Source organism: Melanerpes formicivorus, unplaced genomic scaffold, assembly GCF_026170545.1.
Source record: "Melanerpes formicivorus ecotype bairdi unplaced genomic scaffold, bMelFor1.0.p_v2 SCAF_12, whole genome shotgun sequence".
Lineage (NCBI taxonomy): Eukaryota > Metazoa > Chordata > Aves > Piciformes > Picidae > Melanerpes > Melanerpes formicivorus.
In genome coordinates, this window is record NW_027142364.1 from 2,097,036 (window position 1) to 2,124,788 (window position 27,753).

The 27,753-nt window shown below is 41.4% G+C and overlaps 1 protein-coding gene across 4 annotated transcripts; it reads left to right on the forward strand.

Annotated features, from left to right (window-relative positions):
- The first annotated feature begins 453 nt into the window (after positions 1 to 453).
- LOC137444684 (leucine-rich repeat-containing protein 46-like) lies at positions 454 to 27,753 on the forward strand. 4 transcript variants are annotated; one of them, XM_068145705.1, is made up of 8 exons: positions 9,745 to 9,832; positions 18,680 to 18,768; positions 19,857 to 20,007; positions 21,012 to 21,105; positions 22,792 to 22,910; positions 23,269 to 23,411; positions 24,176 to 24,373; positions 26,763 to 27,753. In XM_068145705.1, the coding sequence occupies exons 2-8, from the start codon at positions 18,761 to 18,763 to the stop codon at positions 26,872 to 26,874; spliced, it is 825 nt and encodes a 274-aa protein (XP_068001806.1). In that variant the 5' UTR covers positions 9,745 to 9,832; positions 18,680 to 18,760; the 3' UTR covers positions 26,875 to 27,753. The 4 variants fall into 4 exon arrangements, with proteins under 4 accessions (XP_068001803.1, XP_068001806.1, XP_068001804.1 ...); XM_068145702.1 differs by lacking the exons at positions 9,745 to 9,832; positions 18,680 to 18,768 and adding an exon at positions 454 to 543; XM_068145703.1 differs by lacking the exon at positions 18,680 to 18,768 and having other exon boundaries at positions 9,749 to 9,832.

Below are 27,753 nucleotides of genomic sequence, written 5' to 3' on the forward strand. Positions count from 1 at the left end.
TCTAATGCCACCAAAATTGGTCAGAGCCAGTCACAGTTTAAAATTTTCACTCTATTTACATGTATTTGTTAAAAATCATGCTTTAAAACCAAGCAATTTGCAGTGCTGGCATGCTTGCAAGCAATAACTGTGATAGCATTGCCTGAACAGAACAAAAGAATTATGTCAAAACACACTAAGAAATAAAAGAGATGAGGAAATTCATTGTGCCCTCACCAATCACCAACAGTCTGATACAAAAGCCTGTTTATTTGAGGCTTTTGTCATAATCAATATACTTTGCAACTGGCATGTTTCTAAAGGTTAGCTGGCATAGTTTGACACAGGAACTAATAAAACATCTCAGAAATTGGTCTTAATATTCATTGGCTTTCCTGGGAAATGCTCACCTTGGGTCAGGCTGCAGCTTGGAACTACCAGTGTGTGGTGACAGTCTGTTGTTTTTCAGGAGCAGGACCATATAAAATTCTGCCAGCTCTGAACCAAGGATATGTCTTCATTGGCTGTGCTGCTATTAAAGCCCTCAGGGAAACCCACAGAGAGGTAAAAGAGGCCAATTCTACTGTTGCTACTGCTTGGTTTACATATTTTTCCAGTGGTTTTTCCTGTACAGAATTTTCTTCTTGGTCTGAAACAAAAAGAGAGTTGGAGACAACATGCTCCAGCTTAAAATTTCACTTCCTCTCTTTTGAACAGAAATTAGTTATGAGTTGTCACATTATTTCAGAGCTAGTCTTACTGCTCCAGTGCAAGCTGAACAGGCTAACCTTGAATACTTTTAATTCATTGATCAGTGTTGTTCCCAGTTTAATGTATATACACATCTCTAGAACAAAGTGTTCTGAGCAGGTGATCTCTGATGACTGGCATTTTGTGTTCTAACATGTGGGATAGAGAGCTTAGAACCATGAGTAAAAGAGCTTCCTTTATATCAAACACTTAAACACTGATGATTTTATCAGTTCTTCCTCTTCACTGTGATAATTACAAGGTAGGCATAAGCCACCCTAAGGGAGAAAATGCAGTTAGCTCTGAGCAGAAGTTAGGGAATATCTAATTCCATAACCAACTACACAGTGTCTGATACACCCATTGCAAAGAGCATCATCAGAAAGAGCTGAAGTTAATTGGAGTAATTTAGAGCCTCTTCTAAATCCATTTATAGTCCAGTAAAGATAGAGATTTTCATGAGTTTCACTTTGGGACCAGGTGCACATTTCCTTCAGGCCATACCTTGATATGTGAGTGCAAAGAACCAAGTGGGAACTGACATTCCTGTGAGAGTAAGAACTGAATTTTTGCATGTTTTCAAAAATTACTTCAGGTCACTTATCTGAAAATATGAAATGGACTTCTGATCACCATGTTTCTACCAACAAAGGCCATGCCTATAAGCATGCAAGATTTATAAAGCTCTAGTACACTCCCATAAAACATGAGAATCACAAATACTATTATACTGTTTTAAGAGGCAAGCAAATTCTAGCCCAAGTGTCTTTGTGTAAAAGCATGAGACAATGCAGTACAAACTAATAAAGCCACTCTGAGCCTTCTGGTTCAGAGGCTGGAGTACTTTTCCTTGGGGCAGAATGCCTATAATGGAATAAAAAGCTTATTTGCCCCTCTTCCTTTCCCAGCAACTGTTAAGGGAGCTTGGCTAGCTTCCTGTCTTTAGGTCCTTAAAAGAGATTAATTCAGGCTTCTTGAAACTCTTGGGAGCATCTTCCGCTGCTTACAACCATTGCATGGAAAATTCACATGCTAAATACATGTAGACAGATAAAGGCAGAGGTTCCTGGGGAAATAAAAGGGGTATTGGTATGTAGTGCCATGGGCAGTGGCAAAGCTCACCAGCCACTGTCAACACAGAGAGCCCTGAAGAGGAGCTATGACTTCCATTTGAGCAGCTGGCAGAGCTCATTCCCTTATGTGCTGTCTCTGTGTTACTTTGCATGTATTTTCTAGATACAGCAATTTGTTAGTAGATGTATTGACAGTACAATAACAAGTATCTTGAAGACAATTTAGACTCTCTTAGCCTTGATATCACCAGCTTAAAATATGCTTTCTTCTAACAACAACAAGAACATCGAGATTATACTATGAGAGTTCCATGACAAGAGGCTTCCTAAAAGCACCAGAGAAGGCTATTTTTCAGAAGGGCCATTAACCATCTGGCAGCCCATTTTCTACCCTTCATTCTAAGCTTGATAATCTGAGCAGCACTCATGGAAAAGGCAGATCGAAGTCTTTGCTGTTTCCCCAGGAAATGCACCCTGACGACTCCTCAGACAAAGGTTTTCAAGTGGAAAACATCTTTTACCTTTGTCTCTCTTCAGTGCTGTAAAGCCCTACTGGTTTTTCAGAGTTTCTGTACAAAATTTTGTTCTTTTCTTTATTATTTTTCCTTTACTGGAACTTGAAGATTATTAATTTTACAGGTGTGCTCACTTTCAGCAGAGACGTATAGAAGAAACAGTCTCCTAATCAACTGAGGGGAGTCTATGACCGGGCTGCAGTGCTGCTGTAGCACTCCTGCACAGACCCAGCAGTCAGGGCTCACTTTTCTCCAACACAGTTGGTAGAACAGGATAAAATCAGTTTTTACTGCTGTTCTCAATCTCAGAACTTACAGAATCATAGAAGGCATTGCATTGTAAAGGACCTTTAAAACTCCTCTAGTCCAACTCCACTGCAGTAAACAAGCACATGTTCAACTACATCAGGTTGCTCAGAGCCCTATCAAACCTGGCCTTGAATGTCTCCAGGGACGGGGCCTTCACCACCTTCCTGAGCTACCTGTTCCAGTGTTCTACTACCCTCATAGTAAAGAACTTGCCTAAAGAACTCACCTGGAGCCTTGCAATTTACAATCTTGCTTCCCATGGAGCAAGACAGTTTAAGAAAGACATTGAGTTGCTGGAACATGTCCAGAGAAGGACAACAAAGGTGGTGAGGGGTTTGGAGCACACCCATATGAGGAGAGGCTGAGGGAGTTGAGGTTGCTTAGCCTGCAGAAGAGGAGACTCAGGGGAGACCTTATTGCCATCTGCAACTACCTGAAGGTTGTAGCCAGGTAGGAGTTGGTCTCTTCTCCCAGACAGCCTGTGACAGAACAAGAGGACACAGTCTCAAGCTGTGCCAGGGGAGGTCTAGGTTGGATGTTAGGAAGAAATTCTTCACAAAGAGAGTAATTGGCCATTAGAATGTGCTGCCCAGGGAAGTGGTGGAGTCACCATCACTGGAGGTGTTTAAAAAGAGACTGGATGAGGCACTTAGTGCCATAGTTAAATTGATTAGATGGTGTTGGGTGTTAGGTTGGACTTGATGATCTCAAAGGTCTTTTCCAGCCTGGTTAATTTTGTATGTATGTAAACTTCTGTATGTAAGACTCTTGTCTAGGAAAGTGCCATTTTACTGGCTTGGTAGTTAAGATCTGAGATCCAAAGAGAGATGGTGGCTTTTCCTCTGCTCAGAGACTGCTGCTCATTCTGTCTTCCTCTCAGCTCCTGTGCCATAATCACTAAGTGGCATCTGCATTTCCTTCCCATGGAGGGAAAGATGCAGAGGGATGGTGCGTTGAATCATATGGTTTTATTCTGGTGTGCAGATGGAGCACTGCTAGGGTGCAAACTGAGCTCAGACTGAACTGGTCTCTTGTCCATCCATTTGACTGCAGCCCAAGTGACTCATTCCATAGAGAATATCACTGAAAAGAAAAAGCAACCCTCAAGCTGCATGACCAACAAGTACAGTTGGTTCAATGCCCTCATGGCAGGGAAGGAAGAAACCTGCACTGGGTTAAGGCCCTTGCCCTTTTAGACTTTGTGGTGCCTTTCTAAGGCTGAAAATTGGGACGATATTGCTGATCATGAAATGAGGGGGAGACTGAGGGGTAGCTACCCACTGTCCCAAGCTGCTGTCCAAATCACTGACTCTCCTTATTGGACCAAATTGCCCAGGAATTTATGTGGTAAGAAAATCCAGTGAACCATCAAAGCGTTTAAAAACAAGCCAACAAATCTGAAGCATGTGTGGGAGCAGCAGCTGATGTTCCCTCAGAGATGCAACACATGATTTCTATAATCATAAAAAAAATATATTTAATTTTGTTTATTTAAACCAGCCTGTGTTTTGCTGTGAGCATTAATCATCTGGTGTCACACAATAGCATGCTAAATGTCACACACACTGAATCACATCTCCTGTGACGCTGTTATGAATATTCTGGCTGTACCCTTACAGCTGTAGAAAGAAGTACTTCATGCCTTGCTAGCTGTGGAGCAAACACACTCTTGCAGCTTCATTTTGCATTCAGGAACTCTGCAAAACAGCAAAGGAAGCATGCAAAATGAGGAGGAATACTACTGAAGCTCAGCTGCTAATCTTTCACAGTTCAACTGCACAAACTATGAAGTCTGAAAGAAGATATTGAAGTACAAGTAGCAGCAGAAATACTAAACTACCTTAATCAAGAGAATTACACCTGCTCACTTAGCTTTTTAATGAGTTTTGTTTGCCTGAGGAAGCAACAGCAGCGTATAATGTTTCCTGCTGAAGACAGGGTCCCCTTCTTCCCTCAGTGTAAGTCAAGGAAAAAAGAAACTTCTTATTTCCCAACTGCTGGAATACAGCATGGAGCTGGCAGAGCAAGACCAAGTGGAGTAGCTGAAAGATTGGTATAGTTTATGTATCATAGAATTGTTTAGGTTGGAAGAGACCCTTAAGATCATTGAGTCCAATCATTACCTACCTTTACGAAGTCTGGTGCTAAACCATGTCCCTGAGCATCACGTCTCTTCAGCCACCTCCCAGGGCAGCCTGTTGCAGTGTTTGAGAACCATTTCATTGAAAAAGTTTCTTCTAATACCCAACTTAAACCTCCCCTGTTCCAACCTGAGATTAACTCAATAACCTAGCAGGTCTGTGAGTGGGGAGTATAATGACATAAAGTAGTTTAATAGCACATTCATTAAACCCTTCTCGGCCAGTAGTGGGCTTGGTCTCTTTGAAGTTCAAAGATCAGGATGGATCTGACCAGTGTGGGGTTTAATAATTTTTTCTTTTACCTTTTCTCCTTCTTCTTTTTCCTTTTTCTTTTTTTTTTTTTCCCTCTTGTTCTTTTTATTTTTCTTTTTCTTCTTTTTTTTTTTTTCCTCTTTCTTTTTCATTTTTCTCCTTTTTCTTTTTCTTTTTTCTCTTTTTTCACCTTCTTATTTTTTCTCTTTTTTTTCTCTTCTTTTTTTTTTTTTTTCCTATTTATTTTTTTCTATTTTTTTTTCTATTTCTTTTTTTCTCTTTTTCTTTTTTTTCTATTTATTTTCTATTTTTTCCCTTAGAAGCTGCTGCTTCTATCACCTCATTTCTGGTAAAGCTAAAATATAAGAGAGGGGGAAATGAACCTTTGAAAATACATTGATTTGTCTACAGAGGAGATTTTGGATGAAAAGAGCTAAAGCAGAGAGGGGCACTGGATGAAGTAATTCTGTTTCTGGCCAGTGGATTGCCTTTACTGCAGCCTGATTGAAACTAATCAGCTGGCAGGACAGCCTAATGCATATTGATGGTACTCTCCTCTTATCAGTGATTACAAACACATGCTCTGGGAAGTCCTGCCAACAGATTTGGTGTCCTATAGCACCAGAACTTGATGGAAAGACAATGTTGTGTAGAGTAAGGGGAAGATGTATCATCCAGCTGGAGATACTTTAAAGTCTTGTGTGTCTTTTGAATATATATGGGTCAAGAATGCCTCCTCTGCTGAACTCAGTGGAGCTGATTAAAACAGATACTTGTTATCTGTGCCCTGTGAATGCAAGAAACCTTTTAGTGAGAGATCCCTGTTTGCTGAGGGTAGCACTCACAGCTGCTCAGCAACAGGTACAAATACTTACCTGAGAGAAAAAAACACTGGAAGATCAGTCCCAAGAATGCTTAAATAGCCCCAGTACTGCTGGAAGGAGAACATCATGTAGCCCCCAGGACACCTATGCCGTGATACAGTGAACGCAGTCTCTGACTTTGACCAGAAACACATTTTCATTCTATTTAATTTCTTTTGGCAGGACATGCTGGTTTCTAACTTGAAATGCAGGAATTGTGGACAGCTACAGTGTGTCTGTCTCCTTCCTGTGAAAAAAAGCACTAGAGAGAAAAGAGGCTGTTTCTCCTCTCTAGCAACACCAGGCTGCCACTTTTTCAAACTGAAAAGCAAATGGGAGCAAATTATTTGGATTTTCTGATGAAAGCTGCATGAACACAACACCTTCCATAAAATAAGATGGTCCTTCTCATAATGTTTCCCTCCTCCCCATGGTCACAGGAGGCCCTGCTTTGTGTTTTCAGCCAGAGAATATATTTATTATCACTGTAGACAGTGAATAACAGGACATTCATTTGAACTACACTTTTTCTTTGGCAGTAGGACTTGGGGAAAGAATAGGGGTAAAAAAGAATCAGAGATGTCAATTCTGTAACATTCACTGTTGTCAGTTCCCTCTTTGCTTGCAATGGGGCAGGTGTCTCTGAATTTTAAACAACAAAGGATGTTCATCCTTCAGTTGTATTGCTTTTGGAAGATTTCCTGCTCTTTCACTCCTTTTCTTAGCATATGTAGAGCTGGGTAGTTTCTACCTTCTTGGCCCAGCAATGGAGTAATGTCGATCAGAAATGTAGTTCAGTAAAGCATGTTGGATCATTGAAACAAAAGGAAGAATAGAGAAATCCTTGGAAGAGAGCAGATATGTTTTAAAGCACATTCTCACTGAAATTCAATGCAATTTTCATCTAAGAATACTTAGACTCTGTTCTCCTGCTTGTCCTTGCACATTAGTTCCATGTAGCTCCCCACCTGGAATACTGTGTCCAGTTCTGGTGCCCCCAGCATAACAAGGACATCAAATTGCTGGAGCAGGTCTATAGGATAGCTACAAAGATGATCAGAGGGCTGAGGTACCTCCCCTAAGGAGACAGGCAGAGGGAGCTGTATCTGTTCAGCCTGGAGAAGAGAAGGCTCCAGGGAGATGTTGGAGCAGGCTTCCAAGACCTGAGTGGGCTACAGAAGAGCTGGGAAGGGATTTTTTACAAGGGCTTGTAGTGATAGGGTGAGAGGGAGTGGATTGAAGCTTGAGGAGGGTAGATTTAGACTAGATAATAAAAAGGCAAGTGAGGGTGGTGGGGCACTGGAGCAGATTGCCCTGGGAAGTTGTAAATGCCCCCACCCTGGAGGAGTTCAGGGCAAGGCTGAATAAGGCCTTGAGCAACCTGCTCTAGTGGAAGGTGTCCCTGCCCATGGCAGGCTTGTTTGAACTAGATGGATCTTCAAGGTCCCTTCCAACTCAAACCATGTTTTAAGGCACATTTGTACTGAAATTCAATGCAATTTTCATCTCTGTAAGAGCACTTAGGCTCTATTCCCCTGCCTGACTTTGCACACCAGTTCCATATGTGTACGCACACGTGTATAAACGTGCACACACAGAGACACACACCTGTGTGTACAAACATGACCTGTGTGTACAAACACACCCTGTGTGTACAAATACCTATCTGGACACATGCATGTAAAAGGGGTTTGCTCTGCAGGTGGACTTTGGCATTTTGTGTGTGTGTCTGCACACAACTGAACATACTGCAGTGTATGAATGAAGCAGATATATGTGAGGCAGGAAGATACTGGGGAGAAAGAGAGGGGAAGGTGCAAAATATTTCAGGCAAAAGGAAAGGCTGCTCCCTATAAAAAACAACAACTGAGAAGTGCTGCTATTGATAATGGCAGACTGAATGAGTCAGATGTATTAGGAGTAGTTTGTAGTTTTCCCATTCCATACTTAAAGAGATTTGGCTTATTTATCTTAAATATCTAACACATGACAACTTTGTAAATGGAGTTTATTAAAGGAGTGTTCTAAGAGCTCCTAAGTATTGCCATATTTGCAAGGTCTTAGTTTCAGGAAGTCAGGGTTTTGATGGATGAAGTGAAACATGTTTTTTTCCAATACAATTCTCCACACACACAAAAAAAAACAACCAACAACAAACCCCAACCCCCCCAAACAAACAAAAAAACCCCACAAAAACAAACCAACCACCCAAAAACCAGGATAAGTTAACTCTTTAACAGTTGGCAGCAGTTACAGAAATGAATACAATTTATGGAAACATGGTGGCATCTGCAATGATAAAAGTTAGGAGGAGAACCAGAAATACTGCTTCAGATCACACAGTATATAAGGAAGGTCACAAGACAGCCACAGGAAATTGTTTATCAAAATGAATTTAGAATGATTTTCGTGTGATTAAAATTACCTGCTGAAACTTACCTTCAATAAATTAGGAAGCACTTAATGAATGTTGTATTCCTCCAGGAATTCTTGACAATTAACATGTGAAAAGATGAAACATGAGACTCATAATAAAGATGTGGATGAGGCAAATGAGCCTGGCCTCATATCAGAGTTTTTCATCTCTGGGTGGCTTCATCAAATGTCTGAGCTTGTTTGTTTTGGCAGCTGTGGATAAGAAGTTTCAAACTTTGAGAATTAGACAGAAATGGCATTTGGAGAAGTGAAGACTGGCAGAAAGCTCATTAAAATGGATGGTAGTTTGCCTATCAATTTCAATGAGCTCTATACCATGACCTCTGTGAAAAAATGTTCAGTTCAGTCTCTTGTGAGAAATCTGGCAGATAGCATTTGGGGTTTTTTTTCTATCTGTACACACAAGTTCAGCTCTGCTCCAGCTGAATTCAGTGGCATTACTTCTAAGGGCCAAAAGGTTAAGCATAAGCTTATGTGCTTCTGTGGATTAGGGATGTAATAATTTTGTTCAAAATCAAAAGCCATGTTTTAGGGAAATGCATCTCAAGACAGTGAGGGAGATATAATGGGAGAAATCATTCCTGCACATCAATCAGCTGGAGTGCTGCATGCCACTGACTTCACTTGGGATACAATTTTGTTTCCTCCTCCGTCCATGTGCAAATTGCCAAGTGCAAGAAAAGGCAAGTTATGTCCATTATCCTTATGAAAAGAAACTTCTGAGAAAGAAATTCTCAAAGCATTACTTATATGTGATTGTTCTTTGCTGTCAGAAAAAGTCTACTTCATCCATGAACTGTTGACCTACATTTTATTAGACAAGTCAGATTCGATACTGAAATACATCTTTCCTAGACCAAATAAAAATGCCACTCTTCATTCCATAAACACAGCTTTGTATGGCTTGATCCAAACACCATAAAAATCAATGGAAAGACTCAATCTTCAGTGCCAGATATTGTCATCATGACTTGCAAGCCCATTGTTTTTCCAGAAGAGAGAACCAAGTTGCAGTACTTGTTGCTTGGTTACGGCCTCTTCAGCCCTCTTGGAATTCATGGCTTTATAACACCTTAGAAAACCAGACATATACTTTTCACTTCAATTATTTATGCAGCTAGTTGTTGATTCAGTTTTGTCTGGTAACCCTGATGAAATGTTTCACTAACTCTGCTCAGCTTCTATGCAAGGCTTTATTCTCCTGTACTTGGCTTTTCCCTGTGCATGCTCTCCAAGTCCTACCACTGGGAGTCAAATAGTTTACTGGAGTCCTGAGTGGGCAGGAATAGAGAAATCTGTTGCCTAGGTGACTCAGCAAAATAATCAGCTAGTTTATGCAAGTGTGCCTGCTTACCTGCTGGAGCTCACATGGGAATATATGCATTTGATAATTAGTCTTCCTTTTCTATGAGTATCCATGCAGATTGTGCTAATGAGACAGTCAAAGAAATTCTCCCTCTCTAACTGACTCATCCAACACGAATGCTATGGATTCCTGGATATAGTCAAACCAGGTAAGATCAATTTAGAAATTAACTTTTATATATATATATATATATATTTGATGTATATTAACTTTTATGTTATAGCAACTGCTGTGGCTATAATGTTGTCAAGTTTTTAGATCTGATTTTACTGGTGGCACCACCTTATGGTTTGATGTCGCCAACCAGAATCAAGATAACACTAAGTAAGGGTCATAAAGAACAAAAGCTTAAGTCAACAAATGAAGTTTTACAAGTTGCTGTATCCCTGGATCAGTAAAAAAAAAGTTGTGGTAGAGAAGTGTCTTTTAACATTCTTTAACAATGATTAACATCATGTCAGATCAGTAAGCCTCAGCCTTTAAATTCAGAGACTTTAGTGTCAGGTTGTTCATCTAGTCTGATCTTGATGAAGTTGGTCCCTGGGAATCCTATATGAATGCTGACCCCATCTACATTAACAGAAGTTTTGCTGTTGACTACCACAGCGCCAGGATTTCATGGTTCCTTTCAATTATTTCTACAGAAAAGAGGAAGAATAATATTTCCTTTCTCCTACTCTTTGTCTGCTCTGTTCTATTGGACTTCAAACTCTCTGGAGCAAACTATTTCACTGGCTTTTTATGGTGCCCAAAACAATCATAGAATCATAGAACGAATCTGGCTGGAAAGGATCCTCAAAGGTCATCTTGTCCAACCCCCCTGCAGTGAGCAGGGACATCTTTAACTAGATCAAGTTTCTCAGGGTCCCAATCAGAGGGATTTTGAGTCCTATAGCAAACATAATTATTTCCATCATTAATCAGATCTCAGGTTGAGGCATATTCTCCCCACTTCAAACATATTTCTTGTACCTGTAGAACATATAGGGATGTATTCAACCAGTCCAATGTAGATGGGAGAGACACATGGTTGAGACCAGTGCCCACCCTGTATTTGCCCTGCTCAAAACATTTCAAAGACAAAAACTGCTGATCAAAATTGGGCAAAGAGGGAAAAAATTATTTCCTTCTTGCTGGGCTGGGCCACACTGCTGAGTTTCTTGGCAGAAGCCCAGTTTTATGGGCAGGTTGTAAAGATCTGAAAAATAGTGTTTATGATGGAAAGGCTGACACCATCTTAAATATGTCATTCCACTGGAATAGCACAGAGCTAATTTTTCATGTGCTTTATGAGGAATGCATTTGCCATGGGAGATCTGAAGCCCATTAGGCTGTGATGTGGGCTGATGCCTTTCATTTGACACAGAGAGGAAAAATACTAAGTAGAACGGCCCCAATATACAGTCTTGTTTAATTTAGATATCACAGAATGTTAGAGGTTGGAAGGGACCTCCAGAGATCATCGAGTCCAGCCCCCCTGCCAAAAGCAGGATCACCCAGGGTAGTCTGCACAGGAATGCATCCAGGTGGGTTTTGAAAGTCTCCAGAGAAGGAGACTCCACAACCTCTCTGGGCAGCCTGCTCCAGGGCTCTGTCACCCTCACTGTAAAGAAGTTTCTCCTCATGTTGAGCAGAAACCTTCTGTGTTCAATTCGTACCAATTGTTGCTTGTCTTATTACTGCACACCACCAAAAAAAAGCTTGGCCCCATCCACTTGCCCCCCACCCCTCAGATATTTATAGACATTGACCAGATCCCCCCTCAGTCTTCTCCAGACTAAACAGCCCCAGGACTCTCAGTCTCTCCTCATAGGGAAGCTGCTCAAGTCCCCTAAGCATCCTGGTGGCTCTCCCTTGGGCTCTCCCTAGCAGATCCCTGTCACTCTTGAATTGGGGAGCCCAAAACCTTTTTTTTCTTAATTTTTTCTTAGCAGACAGAGAAAAGATCAGCTCAAGTGACCTGACTCAACTCTTAAACCTTGTCCTGTCCCCACCCTTTAATAACCTCAGTTCATACCACCTAAACTTTTAGTGAAACCTATGTGGAATGACAGTTACATTTCAGATAACAATCTGACAGCTCAACATTTGGAACCACAAAGTACCTTTGCATAGGAGCTGAAATCTTCTGATAAACATCATGCTGATATACTCCACTGGCACAGGGAAGTTTGCCAGCAGAATCCCTGAGAGAATATTTTGGAGACTTCAGTCACTGTTGAGGAAAGCACATCTCTCTCTATACAGAGAGAATTTACAATGATCAGCCTTTATAACAACCACAAAGAAAAGAGAATTCTGAAGGAAAAGGAGAAGAGGGAATAATTTTTCTGTGAAGAAATTGAAAGGTAGGAAGTCTGAACCAGAGAGCTTTGTGACTATATGATATTTCCAATTGAATGTCCCTGGGCAGAGGGGTTTACTGTGCACTTTTTTCCATATCGATCTTAATCTATTTATCCCCTCTCTCAGTATGGAGCCAAGGAGCTCAGGTGAAGAAGGAACTGTGGCTGTGATGTGGGAGATGCAGATCAATAGGGCATGATTGAATGCTGTATTATAACCTTACACAGCATAGCACTGAAACTTACTTCCCCTAACTCCTGGTGGAGTTTAAAAGCCATCTGTAAACTTCAGCAGGGACTCTCTGATGCCCGTAACAGTATTGGGCTGCTGCAATTCCACCTGTGCCACACTGCCAGTGTCAGCACTTTGGGTGAAACAAAAGAACATTGTAGAATAGAATAGAATAGAATAGAATAGAATAGAATAGAATAGAATAGAATAGACCAGACCAGGTTGGAAGAGACCTTCACGATCATTGCATCCAACCTATTATCCAACCCAGCTAATCAAATAAACCATGCAACTTAGCACCCTATCAAGTCTCCTCCTAAACACCTCCAATGATGGTGACTCCACCACCTCCCCAGGCAGCCCATTCCAATGGCAAATTGCTCTCTCTGTGTAGAATTTCTTCCTAACCTCCAGCCTAAACCTCCCCTGGTGCAGCTTGAGACTGTGTCCTCTTGTTCTGGTGCTGCTTGCCTGGGAGAAGAGACCAACCCCCACCTGTCTACAACCTCCCTTCAGGTAGTTGTAGAGAGCAAGAAGGTGTCCCCTGAGCCTCCTCTTCAGGCTAAGCAACCCCAGCTCCCTCAGTCTCTCCAAACACCTTTTGAAATTAGGAGTTTCATTAGACTTCTTCTCAGAACCCATGACATTAATGATTTAAGAAAAATATTATATAAAAGCAGACACAAAAATGACCTGTCAGTTCTCACCAAGTGGAGAGTCTCTTGTTTTCATTCTCAGACACAAACTCAAAGAAGGAAGCCTGGGAGATCATTTATTAAATGGCTGAGCACATTCAAATGAGGCAAGGACATTCAACAAAGTGAACAAGAGGGCATCTTGTTGATATTTATATATTTCTGAAGGGTGGGTGTCAATAAGATGTGGCCAGACTCATTTCGGTGGTGCCCATGCTCCTGTGTGGTTGCTCTCAGAAAGAAACAGATGATTAAAAGGCCTCAGAGCTTCACATCCCACCAAATCACAGAACAGTGGACACAAACTGGAAACCAGGAAGTTCCACCTCAACATGACGAAAAACTACTGTGAGGGTCCCAGAGCATTGGACCAGGCTGCCCAGAGAGGCTGTGCAGTCTCTGTCTCTAGAGACTTTCAAAAGCAGTTTGTGTGTGTTCCTGTGTGACCTTCTCTAGATGATCCTTTGGCAGGGAGATTTGACTCAGTGATCTCCAGAGGTCCCTTCCAACCCTGATCATTCCATGATTCCAAGAGATACCCATGAAGAATTTAATGAACATTATTGAAAGACTCTTTATCTACTTTCTTTCCATCCAATGTTTTGGGTAGATTAATGAAGCATTTAGCAGCCCTTAATGAAGTAGGAGATCTTTTAATCAAAGAAAAGACAAACTTCAAGTGGGCAAAAGCGTGAAAGAAATTCAGAAAAATGTAATTGCTGGAGTGAGCACACCAGAGAACACATCTGGATGATCATGTATCTTACTACAGGTATCACCAACCTGTCTTTAGCCACCTTCTGGAAGGAAGGTCCATCGATACCAGGTAGATCAGCACAGGAATTTGTTTGGTGTGCTTAAGAGATTGGTAACAATAGCTCCTAACATGACTGCGTTGCGAGGTGACAGTGTTTCCTTGGAGACAGTGGATCCATACAGCCCCAGCCAGGATCTGGGCAGGTTACCTCTCTCCAGAGGGTGTAGAGCTACCTCTCTATGCAGGGGCAAAGATGGGAAGATAAGCTTTGACTGTAGACAAATAGCCTTATGCAAGATGTGAGGATTTTATGCAAGAGCAAGACATGTCTGAAAGGTAGGAGGGTGAAAGAAGAGAAGTCACTCTAGTCATTGCACAGCTGGCTTGACATGCTCTGACAAGAAAGATAGTGTTACAGGATTGAGTGTCTTTTTAAAATGTGCCATCCTGTGTTGCTGATGCAGATTGTTATGCAGTGAAAACAGGAAGAAAAAGGGAGGGGTTTTGGTTGTTCTGGGTTTTTTTTTTCATTCTTGGTGTCATTGGCTGATTACTGAAAGACAAAAGGTGTCTCAAGAAAAAAAATGTGTACTGTGTTGTAGTAATGTATGAAAGGCACATTGATAGAGATGTGGAATTTGTACTGTTGTGAATTAGATCCAGGAAGAGCTGCAGGGAGTGTTAGTTAATGTGCTAGGAATGTATAATTGTGGAGCTAAGACCTAATTATGTTAATCATGTCTTTTTGGGGGGCAAGTTTATGGTGCATAAAACAAGATAATTGATGATAGAGCTAACAGCAAGGATGCACTGTAACCATAACTTACAGGTGTGTTTGTCACTAAATTATGCTCAAAAGAACCACTTCAAAATGTTGCATAATGTCTCATAAAGCTCCTATAAAAAAGTAATTGAAAAGTAATAGAGCATGGAAGCACTATGTCCTAGCCCTCTACTATTCTAAGTTCAGAGTGTTCTCACAATCACTGTTTGCATACAAGCAACAGCTGCTGCACAGCAGTAAATTGTGTGCACTTTGAGCAGGGCACAGGCTGAATTCTGAGTTCAGTCTCTTTTAAATACCTATACAAATTGCCTTTGTAAGTTAATCCTGCAGTTCGCTTATGCTGATCAGCTTTGGCATGTGCAATTGACTGAGGCAGCGTTAAATAACTGAGTGTTTGTAGCGCAAACAGCTATTTGTGCAAGTGCTTCGGACAGATCCATAACCAGATCTCATAGAGCCTGTGCAAAATTGACAGCTCTGACCTAGACAGAAGAACTTGTTGCTTTGGGAGCATTTATAGCCCTTTCCTTAGTGTATTTATAGCCCTTTGGTTTGGGTTGGTTTTGGTTGTTTTTTTGGGGTTTTTTTTGATGATGATCATAAAATTTATTAGGTTTGTTTGCTTCAGAATGGTCCATGATTTTCACTTCCATAGTAGCAGGACTGAAAGAACTCAGAGCACTTTAGTGTTACATACTCAGGCTTCCACTGAGACCTACCACACATGAACATGGGCCTTCCTATCATATATGTTCTGTAAATTGATGGGATGTGAAGCTCTGAGAGCAACCACACATGAGCACGGGCCTTCCTATCATGTATGATCAGTGAATTGATGGGATGTGAAACTCTGAGAGCAGCCACACATGAGCATGAGCTTTCCCATCATATATATTCTGTGATTTGATGGGATGTGAAGCTCTGAGAGCAACCACATATGAACACGGGCCTTCCCATCATATATATTCTGTGATTTGATGGGATGTGAAGCTCTGAGAGCAACCACATATGAACATGGGCCTTCCCATCATATATATTCTGTGATTTGATGGGATGTGAAGCTCTGAGAGCAACCACATATGAACACGGGCCTTCCCATCATATATATTCTGTCATTTGATGGGATGTGAAGCTCTGAGAGCAACCACATATGAACATGGGCCTTCCCATCACATATATTCTGTGAGTTGGTGGAATGTGAAGTTATAGTGAGCACTCCAGGAGTTCTGGCACTGAATATGTGAAGAAGTTGTATAAATAGCCCAATTATTTGTTCCCAAAACTTTTCTCAAGGGCATTTCAGATCCACGGGGAAGGCAGCCATGGTTCACTGAAGGCTCAAACTGCTCAAGGCTGCTGATTCATGAAAAGTAGCTGGGGATAAAACTGCTGCAAGCTAGACCAGACCCCCAAACTGCTCAAAACACTGGGACAAAAGCCTTTAAAGTTCCAATTACAAGAGTTTGCTTATAAACTTCTTTATTCTTCTTCCACTGAGCTTTCCATTTGCCATTTTCTGTGAGGCAAAGCTCACTCTGTGCTGTAGAGTCTCAGGTGTTTGTTTATGGAGGCTGCTGGTTACATGAGGAGAAAGGACTCTGTTGACTGGCATTCTTCTCTTAATGGCCAAATATCTACAATAATACACAAGAGGAATGTTTTCCCCTCAGAATCTCTCTCACTGGTCTAGTTTCAGAAGTAGCTCAGCTATAGCTCTTCAGAGTATTTCATGGGTTTTTAATATATTTTGCCCTCAAAGCCAGCTGGACTCAAATGCACTTGCACTGCAGTTAGGAAATGTACAGCAGTTTGTTGCCTATGAAAACGTTGCCAAGATGTCAGCAGGAGGAGAAGCAGACCTGTGTTGCGGACACATGACTGACACTGACATCTTGATAGAGTGTGACTTTTCTCAGTGAGCTCTATAGGAGTGTGTGATTTTCCAAGATATGGCCTGATATCTCATAAATCATGTTTTGACAAATGCAGTAGCTGCTCCTTTCTCCTTCCTCCTAGTTTACAAAATATTTCAGTCGCTTTGTTGCCCACAGGGACTTCCACTGAGGAAAATGCAGAAAATACATTAAGTTAGTCATGAGTGCTTTTGCTTATCCCCACAGCCCATGCTCATGTGCAGCACTCTAGATTTCAACTTGCTCTGTGTGATTTCCTTAATTACTTAGATGAAATGGCTATTTTATATATGTCAGTGGTGCTGCATGGAACAGAATGATTTCCCTGAGCTTTTTTACACAGAAGTCTTGCTGTTTCAAAGCACCCTTTATGCACTTAAAGTAGGATACTCCTCATCAGATGTCCTGAAGCTGAGCCCACTCTCAGGGAAATGACCTTGAGACATGTCCCTGCAGCCATTGAAGATCAGACTTGATGTGGCCCTAGGCAGCCTGATCTAGTTGGAGGTGTCCCTGTGCACTGTGGGGGTCGAGGGGTTGGACAAGACGACCTTTGAGGGTCCCTTCCAACCTGATGCAATCTGTGAATCTGTGAAAACCTGTGGGCTTCTCATGTGGGCTCATGTAGACTGTGGTCTGTGGGACACTTCAAATAAAAACAATAGTCATTGAGGCTGGGCTGAGGCAGTGGATACCTGGTCACAGTCACTTGTCTCTATTAGCTGTAAAATGCACCAAGAAATTTTTCTAAGCCTGGCTTTGTAGGCTGGCAACTCCAGCTAGGTGGGAGGAATCATGCTTGATGCTGATGGAGCTTGTAGATGTTTAATATAGAATCACAGAAACAGTCAGATTGGAAAAGACCCTCGGGATCACCAAGTCCAACCCAGAACCCTACTCTACAAGGCTGACCCCTAAACCATAGCCCCAAGCTCCACATCCAAACCACCTTGAAACACATCCAGGGTTGGTGACTCTACCACCTCCCTGGGCTGCACATTGCAATGCCTGACTTGGGCATTCTGTACAGGGATTTGATATCAGCAGCAGAGCTGTGGCCCTGATGTGAACAACTAGGGCCAGCCTCAGAAATTAGAAGTCAGTCACACACAAGATTTTTTTTCCCCTTACTATTTTAATTTTCCTTTCCAGTCCTCTTTTATAGGGTTCTTAAAATATAGTCAAATACCTCTGCTTAAAAGACTTCAGAGATACCCCTCTGCCCCAAGAAGCAAGAGAATGGAGGGAAGAATGCTATTGCCTCAGAGGGTTTCCATTAGTGAAATTAATTCTTTTCTCATAAGAATTTAGGTCTATGATTTATGATAACCACCAATTTCTCACTGCAGGCAAAGTGAGAGGAAATGACTCAGCCTGGACAGACATCATGAATCTAATTTTTTTCCCCATAATGCTTGACATAATCTAGTGTGCTGCTCCCAGAGGTGTCATTGGAGATTCATATCCAGCCGAAGGGCTTCGCAATCAAGGCAGAAAATTTTGTTACTTTCATGTATTGTGTGATCTGTAATTGCTTGGAATTGCATCCTGCCTCATTCATTGCCATTTCTTTTGCATCAGTTTTTTGCAGCAAAATAGTAAGGAAAACAAAGCAAGGGAGAGAAAAGCAGTGTTGCACTTGCTCCTTCAGAAAAATCTTTTGTGACATGTTAGGGCCCAGCTGGTGCTTATTAAACTCAAGCAGTTTTGAGATGAAAAATGCTTCCTCCTGTCACTCTTTCCAATAAAAAAATCTCACTACCCACCTGACTGGAGAAGTCTTATCTATCACATATTGATCCTGGAATTTGATGTTTTCTTTTCCATCACAGATACAGAATTTTGTGAGTGGGTTTCTGCCAAAAGATCAGAATAGATATCATGTGAAGTGGTTCGGCTAAAATGTTTTATCCCACATTTCAAGGGACTGGGAGTGTATATTCATGTCTCAGCAGAGGAGGCAATATCTAGCTGAGAGCAAGGCAGGTTTTGGAAAGTATTGCAGTTATAAATAGTGGTTTGAATACATCCTAACAAATCACTTCCAAACCTGAGAAGAATAACAGATCTTTTTCTTAAATACAAAATAATTTCTACATATTTCTCTGGTATGACCTCGTTTAACACCTAAGGAAGCAGAAGCAAAACAAGAGAGCTAAGCAAGAGGTCCCAGCAGGGGTTTTTTGTTGCTTCTTTTTCCCTTTTTTTCCCCCCCTTCTTTTTCTTTTCTTTAAATATTAACCAAATGTAAATGCTCTTTTCACAGGGTGGTTGTGTGAATGCCTGCTGATCTCTAGCAGCACACACAGACAAAAATGAGCTGTTTGCCTCAAGATGACATCTGAAAATGCCCAAGTAAATAGCTGTTATTTTCAGAAATGCTGAGCTTGCTCAGCTTCCTTTTCAGTCACCTGTGCTTTATTGTGGCTGATCTGATCCCATTAAATAAAAACCCAACCATAAAGCATGAAGGGAGGGGTAGTTCCATGTGTCAGTACTGTTCAGTCTGTGTGCACTTTTAGGAAAGATGTAATGCTGGGGTTTGCTGATGTTTAGAGAAGGCAAAACAGCCTCGGTAAGGTCAACACTCTATGTCTCTTCATGATTATTTGCCAATAATCTGTAATCACAAGTTTAAACTGAAGTTCTGCTTAGCTTGTCTGTTACACTCAATATGAAACTTCCATTATCATCCTCACTGAAGCATTTTAAAGCTGCATTTTTATTTTCCACTTCTGCTCCTGACTATAATTGTTTTAATGGTGCTTACTGACAGCTGATACGTTCCAGCGAGCTCTCACTGGGCTCGTACAGTAGAAGTCAAATTATAGTGCTGTATGCACACACTTACCAAATTAAAATGATTTTTTTAAGGCATTCCATGGTAAATTTCTAAATTGCAGCTGCCATTCTGCACATTATTCAATCTCTCTGAGCACAATTGGAGAAATTGCATCACTTGGGGTACAAAAAAAGTACTTTTGAAAGTGTTGTTAGGCAGTGAACTAGCAGAGCACAGAAGCACAGGACTTCAAGACTAAGCTCAACTCCTCTCTAGAGCCTTGATATTCTACTAAAACTCAAGGGATTAAAATAATAGGGAAGTGGGATCTCTTTTCATGCCACCTGGATCCATCAAAGCAGGGATAGAAAAGGGTCCTGTTCGCTTCTTATTTTCTCCAAGGCTGAGTTTTTCTAACAAACTGCCACTAAGTTCCTCTCTCTCATGTTTGGACATGTCTGTGGAAGCCTCATGCATCTAAATAAAAGGTAGTTAGGTAAGAGGTCCCTTCAAGACCAGAGGGCATTACCTATGGTTTGACCTCAGGATCATGTGGCTGCTGTCTGGTGGTAAATCCTACCCCTCTCTACTCTCTGTTATTATCAAATAGTTTTCATTTCTTTGAACAAAATAAATCACTGGCTCAATATCTCTTCTCTAGTTCCTCAGGTCTGACTACAAGCAATCAAAAATCCTGTAGGTTCTATTCCTCCTGCTGCTCCATCCAAAATGATACACTTTCTACTCCACCAGCTTTATCACACAACGAAGGAATCATCAGGCTGAGCTGTGATCCTGCGCTACCTTCCCCAGTAAGTGTTTGGATTGCAGGTTTAAAGAGAGACAGTCACAAGGAGTATGTGAAGCAGAAATCTCTTCCTCAGCTTTGAAGCTGGTTATGTTTTGCCTCCTTTTATCTTCTAAAGCTAGGTCAGATTATAAATAAGATTATATGATTCGGAGTCAGCAGAAGCAAGGGATTTGACTCAGCCTTTTGAGCACTATGCTCAGAACTGGATGCAGTGGGCAAGTATAGAGTAAGTCCTGAAGAGGCTGTGTAAATTTACTGTAAAATGTCATAACCAGGAGGGCTATGAAAGGTGCAATAATGATGTTCTGTGAGGAGATCTCTCTGCAGTACTTCAAGCAATTTGTGGAATTAAACTGGAACGGACTGTGGTAAACTACACCTAAACCGTGAATTCCCACAGCATTCCCCAGTTTCTGGATGTGGCTGTAACTGGAGGAGATGATTCAGAGGTGCATGCTCCATCTCTCCTCCCCCCTACCTCCTCCATCATGATTCCCACTGACAGAAATGCTGGAAGTTCAAGCAAATGCCAAGCTGCACTGCACTAAGAAGTTCCCTCGCTGCAGGCAATCATGATGCTCTGCCTGCTGGGCATGACACAAATCACACCTACACCACACAGTACACACAGAGTTAGAGGCTTTGTTCCTTGCTCCCTCCTGGGAGACTGATGCCCTGGAAATCGCTTTAGTGGGAAAGCAAAATGGGCAAAACCTTCCCATTCTGAACTGCAGGAGCAGGGTTTCTGTATGTAGATTTAATGACTTGGCTACATTCAGCAGGCTCATCCAGAAATGTGCTTATGTGTGCAACATCCATGCACATTGTATCCTCACTTCCATACATCATATTGCTATTCACCAGATGGTTTTAAGACAGAAGGCACTGTAAACATGTGTGAATATTATTTCTACTGTAATAAGGCCAGAAAGATGAGAAAATACAGAGCCAGAAACTGAAAAACCTTAACTGATTCTTTTCTATCTTTATTTTGCTTATTTTAAGCTTCCTTCTGATTCCTTCAAGTATCTCAGCTGGTGTGACCTAGAAGAACATGATGTTCGAGGAAGTCAACTTCGTTGTCCCCGAGTGAGAGAAGGTGAAGATCACCAAGACATGGTCACATTTAAGCCTTGATTCCATTTACACAAACAGTAGCTCCTTAAATGTTATGAGCCAAAAATCATGCAGTTTGCCACTGTTGAAAAGGTGCAGGGTTTCACCCCACATTTTACATGGTGACTTTTATTAATCCCTGGGGGGAAAAATAAAATCTTTATGATTTTGAAAATGTGAAACCAAAATTGAAATGTTTCAGCATTAATTTGTGTCAATTACTTCTCTCTAAAGTTCATTAACATGTAACTACTGTTCAGAATGCAGTGTCCCTATGCCAAAGAAGCCAGGAGTCAAATCAAGTTCTGCAAACACCAGCACATACATTGCAGTTTAAGACTGAATTGGCCCAATTGCAATCTATAGGCACACTGAAGAATAGAGAATGAAAGGTAGATTTTTAAAGTCCACTTTTTGCATGTTGTGGTCTAAAGAGTGGAAAAGTTCCACCCTGTCCTTGCTTAGGAATCTGAGGATGTCCATAGCTCTAATCGTCTCACAGGATCACAGGATGTCAGGGGTTGGAAGGGACCCAAAGAGATCATCAAGTCCAACCCCCCTGCCAGAGCAGGACCATACAATTTAGCTCAGATCATACAGGAATGCATCCAGATGGGCCTTGAAAGTCTCCAGAGAACCCCTCTGGGGAGCCTGTTCCAGTGGTCTTTGATCCTTACAATAAAGAATTTCCCCCTTGTGTTGAGGGGGATCGTCCTGTGCTGCAGCTTACATCCATTGCTCCTTGTTCTGTCACAAGAAGCAAGTGAACAGAGCCTGTCCCCTCCCTCCTGACACATCCAGCCCTCAGATATTTATAAACATTTATTAAATTTATTAAATCCCCTCTTTTCCAGAATAAAAAGCTCCAGGTCCCTCAGCCTCTCCTCACCAGGCAGTACTCAGTCCCTAATCATCCTCGTAGCCCTCTGCTGGACCCTCTCCAGCAGATCCCTGTCCCTCTTGAACTGGGGAGCCCCAAACTGAAGGCAGTACTCAAGATGAGGTCTCACCAGGGCAGAGTAGAGGGGGAGGAGAACCTCCCTCGATCTGCTGGACACACTCTTCTTAATACACCCCAGGATCCCATTGGCCTTCTTGACCACCAGGGCACATTGCTGTCCCATATTTCAATAGATACTAATTCTTTAAGTCTTAAGCTTATGCCATTCTTAGTATGAATGAGGCTTTGAGTATGGCTGTTGATCCCAGTTGCAGTTGTTGTCACTGAAGTGGAAGTTACAAACACATCTCTTTCTCAGGACAATTAAATGATAAGTACACAACTATTATACAAATACTTAACATGTGAAAGAAAAAAATACAGAAGCAGTATTTCAGACCTCAAATGCTTGTGCTTAACTATGAAAAGCTTTTATGCTATGCTGGAGAAGGAATGTCACTTACTAACCATGTACCAAATCATCACAACCTTAGATTGCTACTTGAATTATGGGCCCAGAAATGGTAGGGGGGAAAAAAATCTTCACATTAATTTACTTCTTAGAAGCCTGGAAACCTACACACCTCTACTGTTACATATATTTCTTCATTGCAGCTATCTTCTCAGCTGTACATCTAATCTTTCAGCAAGTAACTGAATGCCAGTACCACATCACAAGCACTATTGTAAATCTTTTTTTCCCCTTCTTTCTTTTTCTTCCCTGAGCAGGGCCTTCAAAAGAAGAGCTATTTTTCAGAGGAGAAGAACATGCTGCGAAAGAGAGAAAACAAGTAACTGACACGGAGAAGTGGCAAAAGAAACTGCAAGAGAACTGGGAAAACTGTGCTGTAAAACTTTATTATTAACTCTTGTTACTGTAGTAGTAAATAAAGCAAATAATAATGTGCCCAGAGCACACACACTGGCAAGCTCACTCAAAGAGGAAGGAGAGGCTGGGAAGTAGATTCCCATGCCCAAGAAATGCTTGCTTTCTTCTTTACTGTGGAGGGATTATGCAGTGCATCGCTGTGACTCTAAGGTGAATTTGGCAACTGGTAGCACCAATATTTAAGAGCAGCATAACGAAACAGCTTCACCTTTTAACTAATTCTGACAGTGAGAAGATTTAATGAAACAGCTATTAGAAAGCAAGAAAACAAACAAACAAAGAAAAGTGAGTGATTTCTCTTATTTTTCCTTTCCCAGGAGCTGAACCTTTCATTTCAGGACCTGGGTGATCTTTACCAAGTGGAAAACTTCAAAAGGATTCTCCGAAGGTTAATTCGGGTGGAAAAGCTTTGGCTGGTGGACAATTCTTTGACTGACCTAAGTGCCATAAGGTTGCCAAGGTAGACAAAATGTCTGGTTTCTGGTTTTATGCAGTACCCTAGAAATCATAAATATTATTTACTAAGTAATAGCTGGAGCAGGCTCTTGAAGCTGCAGAATGTGATACTTGTGGGGCTGTTACATTTGGAATCCATCAGTATGTTGCTATTTCGAATTCATGTAGTTCTCAAGTGGAAAATACTTAGTAAGGAGGTCAAGTGATGTGCCCTTTATTCCTGGTGGGTAATTCATGAGTCTCATAAAGTTCAGTGATACTTTTGCTAAAGGGGAAAGTTGTTGAAAACTGAAGGAATGCCTATGAAGAAGTGCTGAATATAACCCAAGCAGAGAGGCCAAGTGTGACCATGACAACTGTATTTTTGCAATCCAGCTACTGGTGACCTGGCAGTGCTGGGTTAACAGCTGGCCTTGATGATCTTAAAGGTCTCTTCCACCCCAAACAGCTTTATGATTGCTACTGTGTTGTCATATCTCTAGGTATATGGAAAGTTGGAATACTGAGAGCAGAAATAGTGATGTATGCATTGTACAACACAGAGAAAGCTGAGAGTATAAAGTGCAGGGATCTGATCTTGCAGTCCATAGGTAGGTAAAAATAGCACAAATGTAAAACTAGTGTGAAAGCAGCCTTTGAGGAATCAGATTCTTCTGTCTTTCATTGGAAGCTATGCTTTCAACCCATGAAGAGTCATCCCTGTGTTGGCTTACAGTTATATACTGTTACAGATGCCATCAGTGATGTCATACACTTTGTGCTTTACAGATGCAGAGAACTAAATGTCAATAAAAACCACTTTACATCCTTCAAACAGCTGCCAAAGATACCTCAGATCCAGCACTTATCACTTGCTGAAAATAACATTATGACATTAAGTGGAATATCAGACTTCAGACATACTCCCCTCGAATCTCTTATACTCAAGAGGAATCCCTGTGAGTTTCAAGAAAGATACAGACAACTGTAAGTCTTACCATCTCATGGGCAACAAAGCTGAGCAACACAAATAAATGTTTGTAGGAGAGTTCAAAAGGAGTAGGATCTCAAATACAACAAGCTCTCCTGAGCAAACTTTTCATTTTTCCCAGTCTCAACTATTATAAATAGTGCTAAGACAAGAGGAACCAGGGGAGGCTTAGGTTGGATGTTAGGAAAAATGCTTCCCCAAAAAGGGTTGTCAAGCCCTGAAACAGGCTGCCCAGGGAAGTGGTAGAGTCTCCATCCCTGGAGGGATTTAAAAGCCTTGCAGATGTGGTGCTGGGGGGACATGGTTTACTCATGACTTGGCAGTGCTGGGTTAATGGTTGGACCTGATGCTCTTAAAGGTCTTTCCCAACCAAACCAATTCTATGATTCTATGATAAATGCTCCATGGAGTAGATGATCCTCAGACTTCCCTTGCAACCCCCACCATTTTGTGATTCTGTGAATATGAGCTGGTGGACCAGTAATAGCCACAAAATAGTCAAAAACTACCTAGGAGGCTTTCTGAGCACATAACTGGGAGTTCCTGGACTGAACTAAGTCCATGGATTGAGTTTAGAGACAGTGAGTAGGGCAGATAAAGTAGATTCTCTTTTATTAATAGAAACTACCTATTACTCAAACTCTCCTCAGTCTCATTGCATCCCTCGTGTATTCTGGAAGCAGTCTAAATTGCATTATGTGTCAGAGCTGGAATCAGAAAGATGTGTTGAAAGATGGGAGCAAAAGCAAGAGGAAAGTAAATTACATTAATTTGATTTTGCTGGATTCTCTCTTCTCTCTGTGGCAGTGCTGTGGAAGTTGAACTGGGTTGAGCACCCCACTCCACACAGGCTCATGCTGTGGGCAGTGCAGTGGTGACTGGAAATTAAAACCCAGATTTGAGACAGAGTAGAGAATTCAAGGGTACATAATTTATTCTATCCCATGAATATTTTGACACTTGCAGCTTTATTCTGCTCTACTCTAGTTGCTTTTAGTCCAAAACCCTGTTGCCAGGAAATAAAATTGCACAGAGGTCAGAAAGAGGAATGAAGCATGTTCCTTCCCCCTACATACACAGGGTCATGTCAGCCATCTACAGAAGGCATAGTTGATGTTTTAGAGACAAACCTTACAGCACATGTCTAAGAAGTTCTCTCTCCCTGGGAGGGGAAAAAAGAAAAGGAGAAGTTTCAAAGAAAGTGTTTCATGAAAACCTTTCTGAGTTTCCAGTATGTTTTTTCCTTCAGTCTAGTAGGCATCCCTTTGACAGTGTAACAGTGAGGCTTAAGCTTTCTAAAAGTAGGCAGGCAGATATCAAAGGGAAAGTTAAAATGGAAATTCTAAACGCTGGATTTCACATTTTATTTGCATATCAGAAGTTCCAGGAGAACAAAAGCTGAAAAGCACTTTTGAACAATTACTAATTATGTTTCTGTTTTGAAACCCACCAGTTCTTAAGGCAATTAACTGTTGGTATTACTCTGGATTTGCTTTCACTGCCAGTGCTGGAAGGCAAAATGAATCATTCTCAAGCATAGATAAAGCCCTGAGTTAGGTACTGAGGTTGAGCACTGGAGTCCATGCTCACCTCAAAAGGCACAGGAGCAAACATGATAGGACGTGGGTTAACACCCTGTGCAGTGCTTGTGGGGGGCTGCAGCTCCATCAAACCCTTCTTAGGAATAAAACAGCATCTTCATGACTGAGGCTGATGTGCTGTTTAAAAGGCACAGTGCATTAGGAGGTAGAGCCATTCATTTCAATTTGGCATCATGACCACGAAACAGGGACTTCTTTTCAGTGCAAAAAGCTTTGCAGAGAGCCTAGTTTCTTTATCACAGAAAGATAAAAGATGAGTTGCACTTCTTGCAGTCTGAATCTTTGCTTTTCAGCAGCCTAGGACATTCAGTCTGGGCTAACATTGTAGCCTCTCCTTTGCGTTAGGCAGCTGGTTTAATCCTGCTCTATTGAAAATGCAGACAATTGCAGTGCTTCACTATGTCTAGGATATAAAACTTGTGCAACAGAGTGAAAACTGAGAATTTTTAATTGCCTCTTTATCAGATAAATCCTGCATCAAATGACAAATCAAGGTTTCCATCTGTACAAACCTATTTTGGATATGCCTGGAGAGGTGGTGGAGTCACTGTCCCTGGAAGTGTTTAAAAAGAGACTGGATGAGGCACTTAGTGCTATGGTTTAGTTGATTAGATGGCATTGGGTGATAGGTTGGACTTGATGATCTCAAAGGTCTTTTCCAAGTTGGTTAATTCTGTGATACTGCTTAAATCCACTCTTTGTGTTTTATCAGTGTCTGCTTTGTTCTCAACACATCACAAGATTATTTATCTCAAGTTCTCCTTTCCTTTTGTCTTGCTTTCAGTGTGTTCTCCAGCTTGCCAAATCTGAAAACCCTGGATGGTATTCCCAAACTGCCAGAGGACTGTACACCCCCAGAGAGCAGGGGTTTCTTCAGAATGTGTACTATACTCTAGCACTCTTATTTTTGTAGGATCACAGCTGTGCTAGAATCACCTCACTTAAAAGACATAACAAATCCTCTTTACGGGAGTTACTGTTTTGCTTTCATGATCAACGAGAGGTAGAAGGAGAAATAAAATCCTTTTGAATGTGTTTGTGATACCACAGACTTCAAGTAAGTATGGACAAGTGACATGTAAATAAGACATAATGTGTACTCTCAGTGTCATGAGTTTGTTGTATTAAAAATACTGGGTGACCTTCTTGTCTAGGGGCTCTCTGTAGGCAACGACTCACAACTGCTGACTCCCTCCGTGTTTGTATGTCCAAATTCAGACCACATGTCCAGTGTGGAAAAAGCTTCAGGGATGAACATCCAGGCTGCAAAGGAGAGGAAAAAACCACACCCTCAATGAAAAACAAGCCAGGCAGTTTCCTTCTTTATGTCCCAGTCCTACACTGTCCTAGTATTCTTTAATGCACTTTGAAGATGGGAAAGGCAAAGCCGCTCCACACATTTTGACAATAATTTAAACAAAATGTTCTTGCTTGGGAATTTGGTCTGGCTGAGAGCACTGGGGAGGTAAATCATGAAAGAGGAAAGCCTTTCAACTTGTTGATGGTGGTATCCTTGCCTAATAGCCATTCCTCAAAACAAAACCACAATGAAGGAAAAGGGCTGGGGAAGCTGAAAAGGGATTTGTGAGGGCTCCCCAGGATATCTGAATGCAATTATCTCTGAGAGGTATCTGTCCTTGTCTTTGATTCATTTGCTGTTCAATTTGAGCTTCTTCTGGGGTTTTTTGGTTGTGTTTTTTTTTGTTTTCTTGTTTTTTTCCAGGCAGCTCCTGCTGGCACACAGATAGCTGTGCCCCTAATGGTTCAGGAAAAGA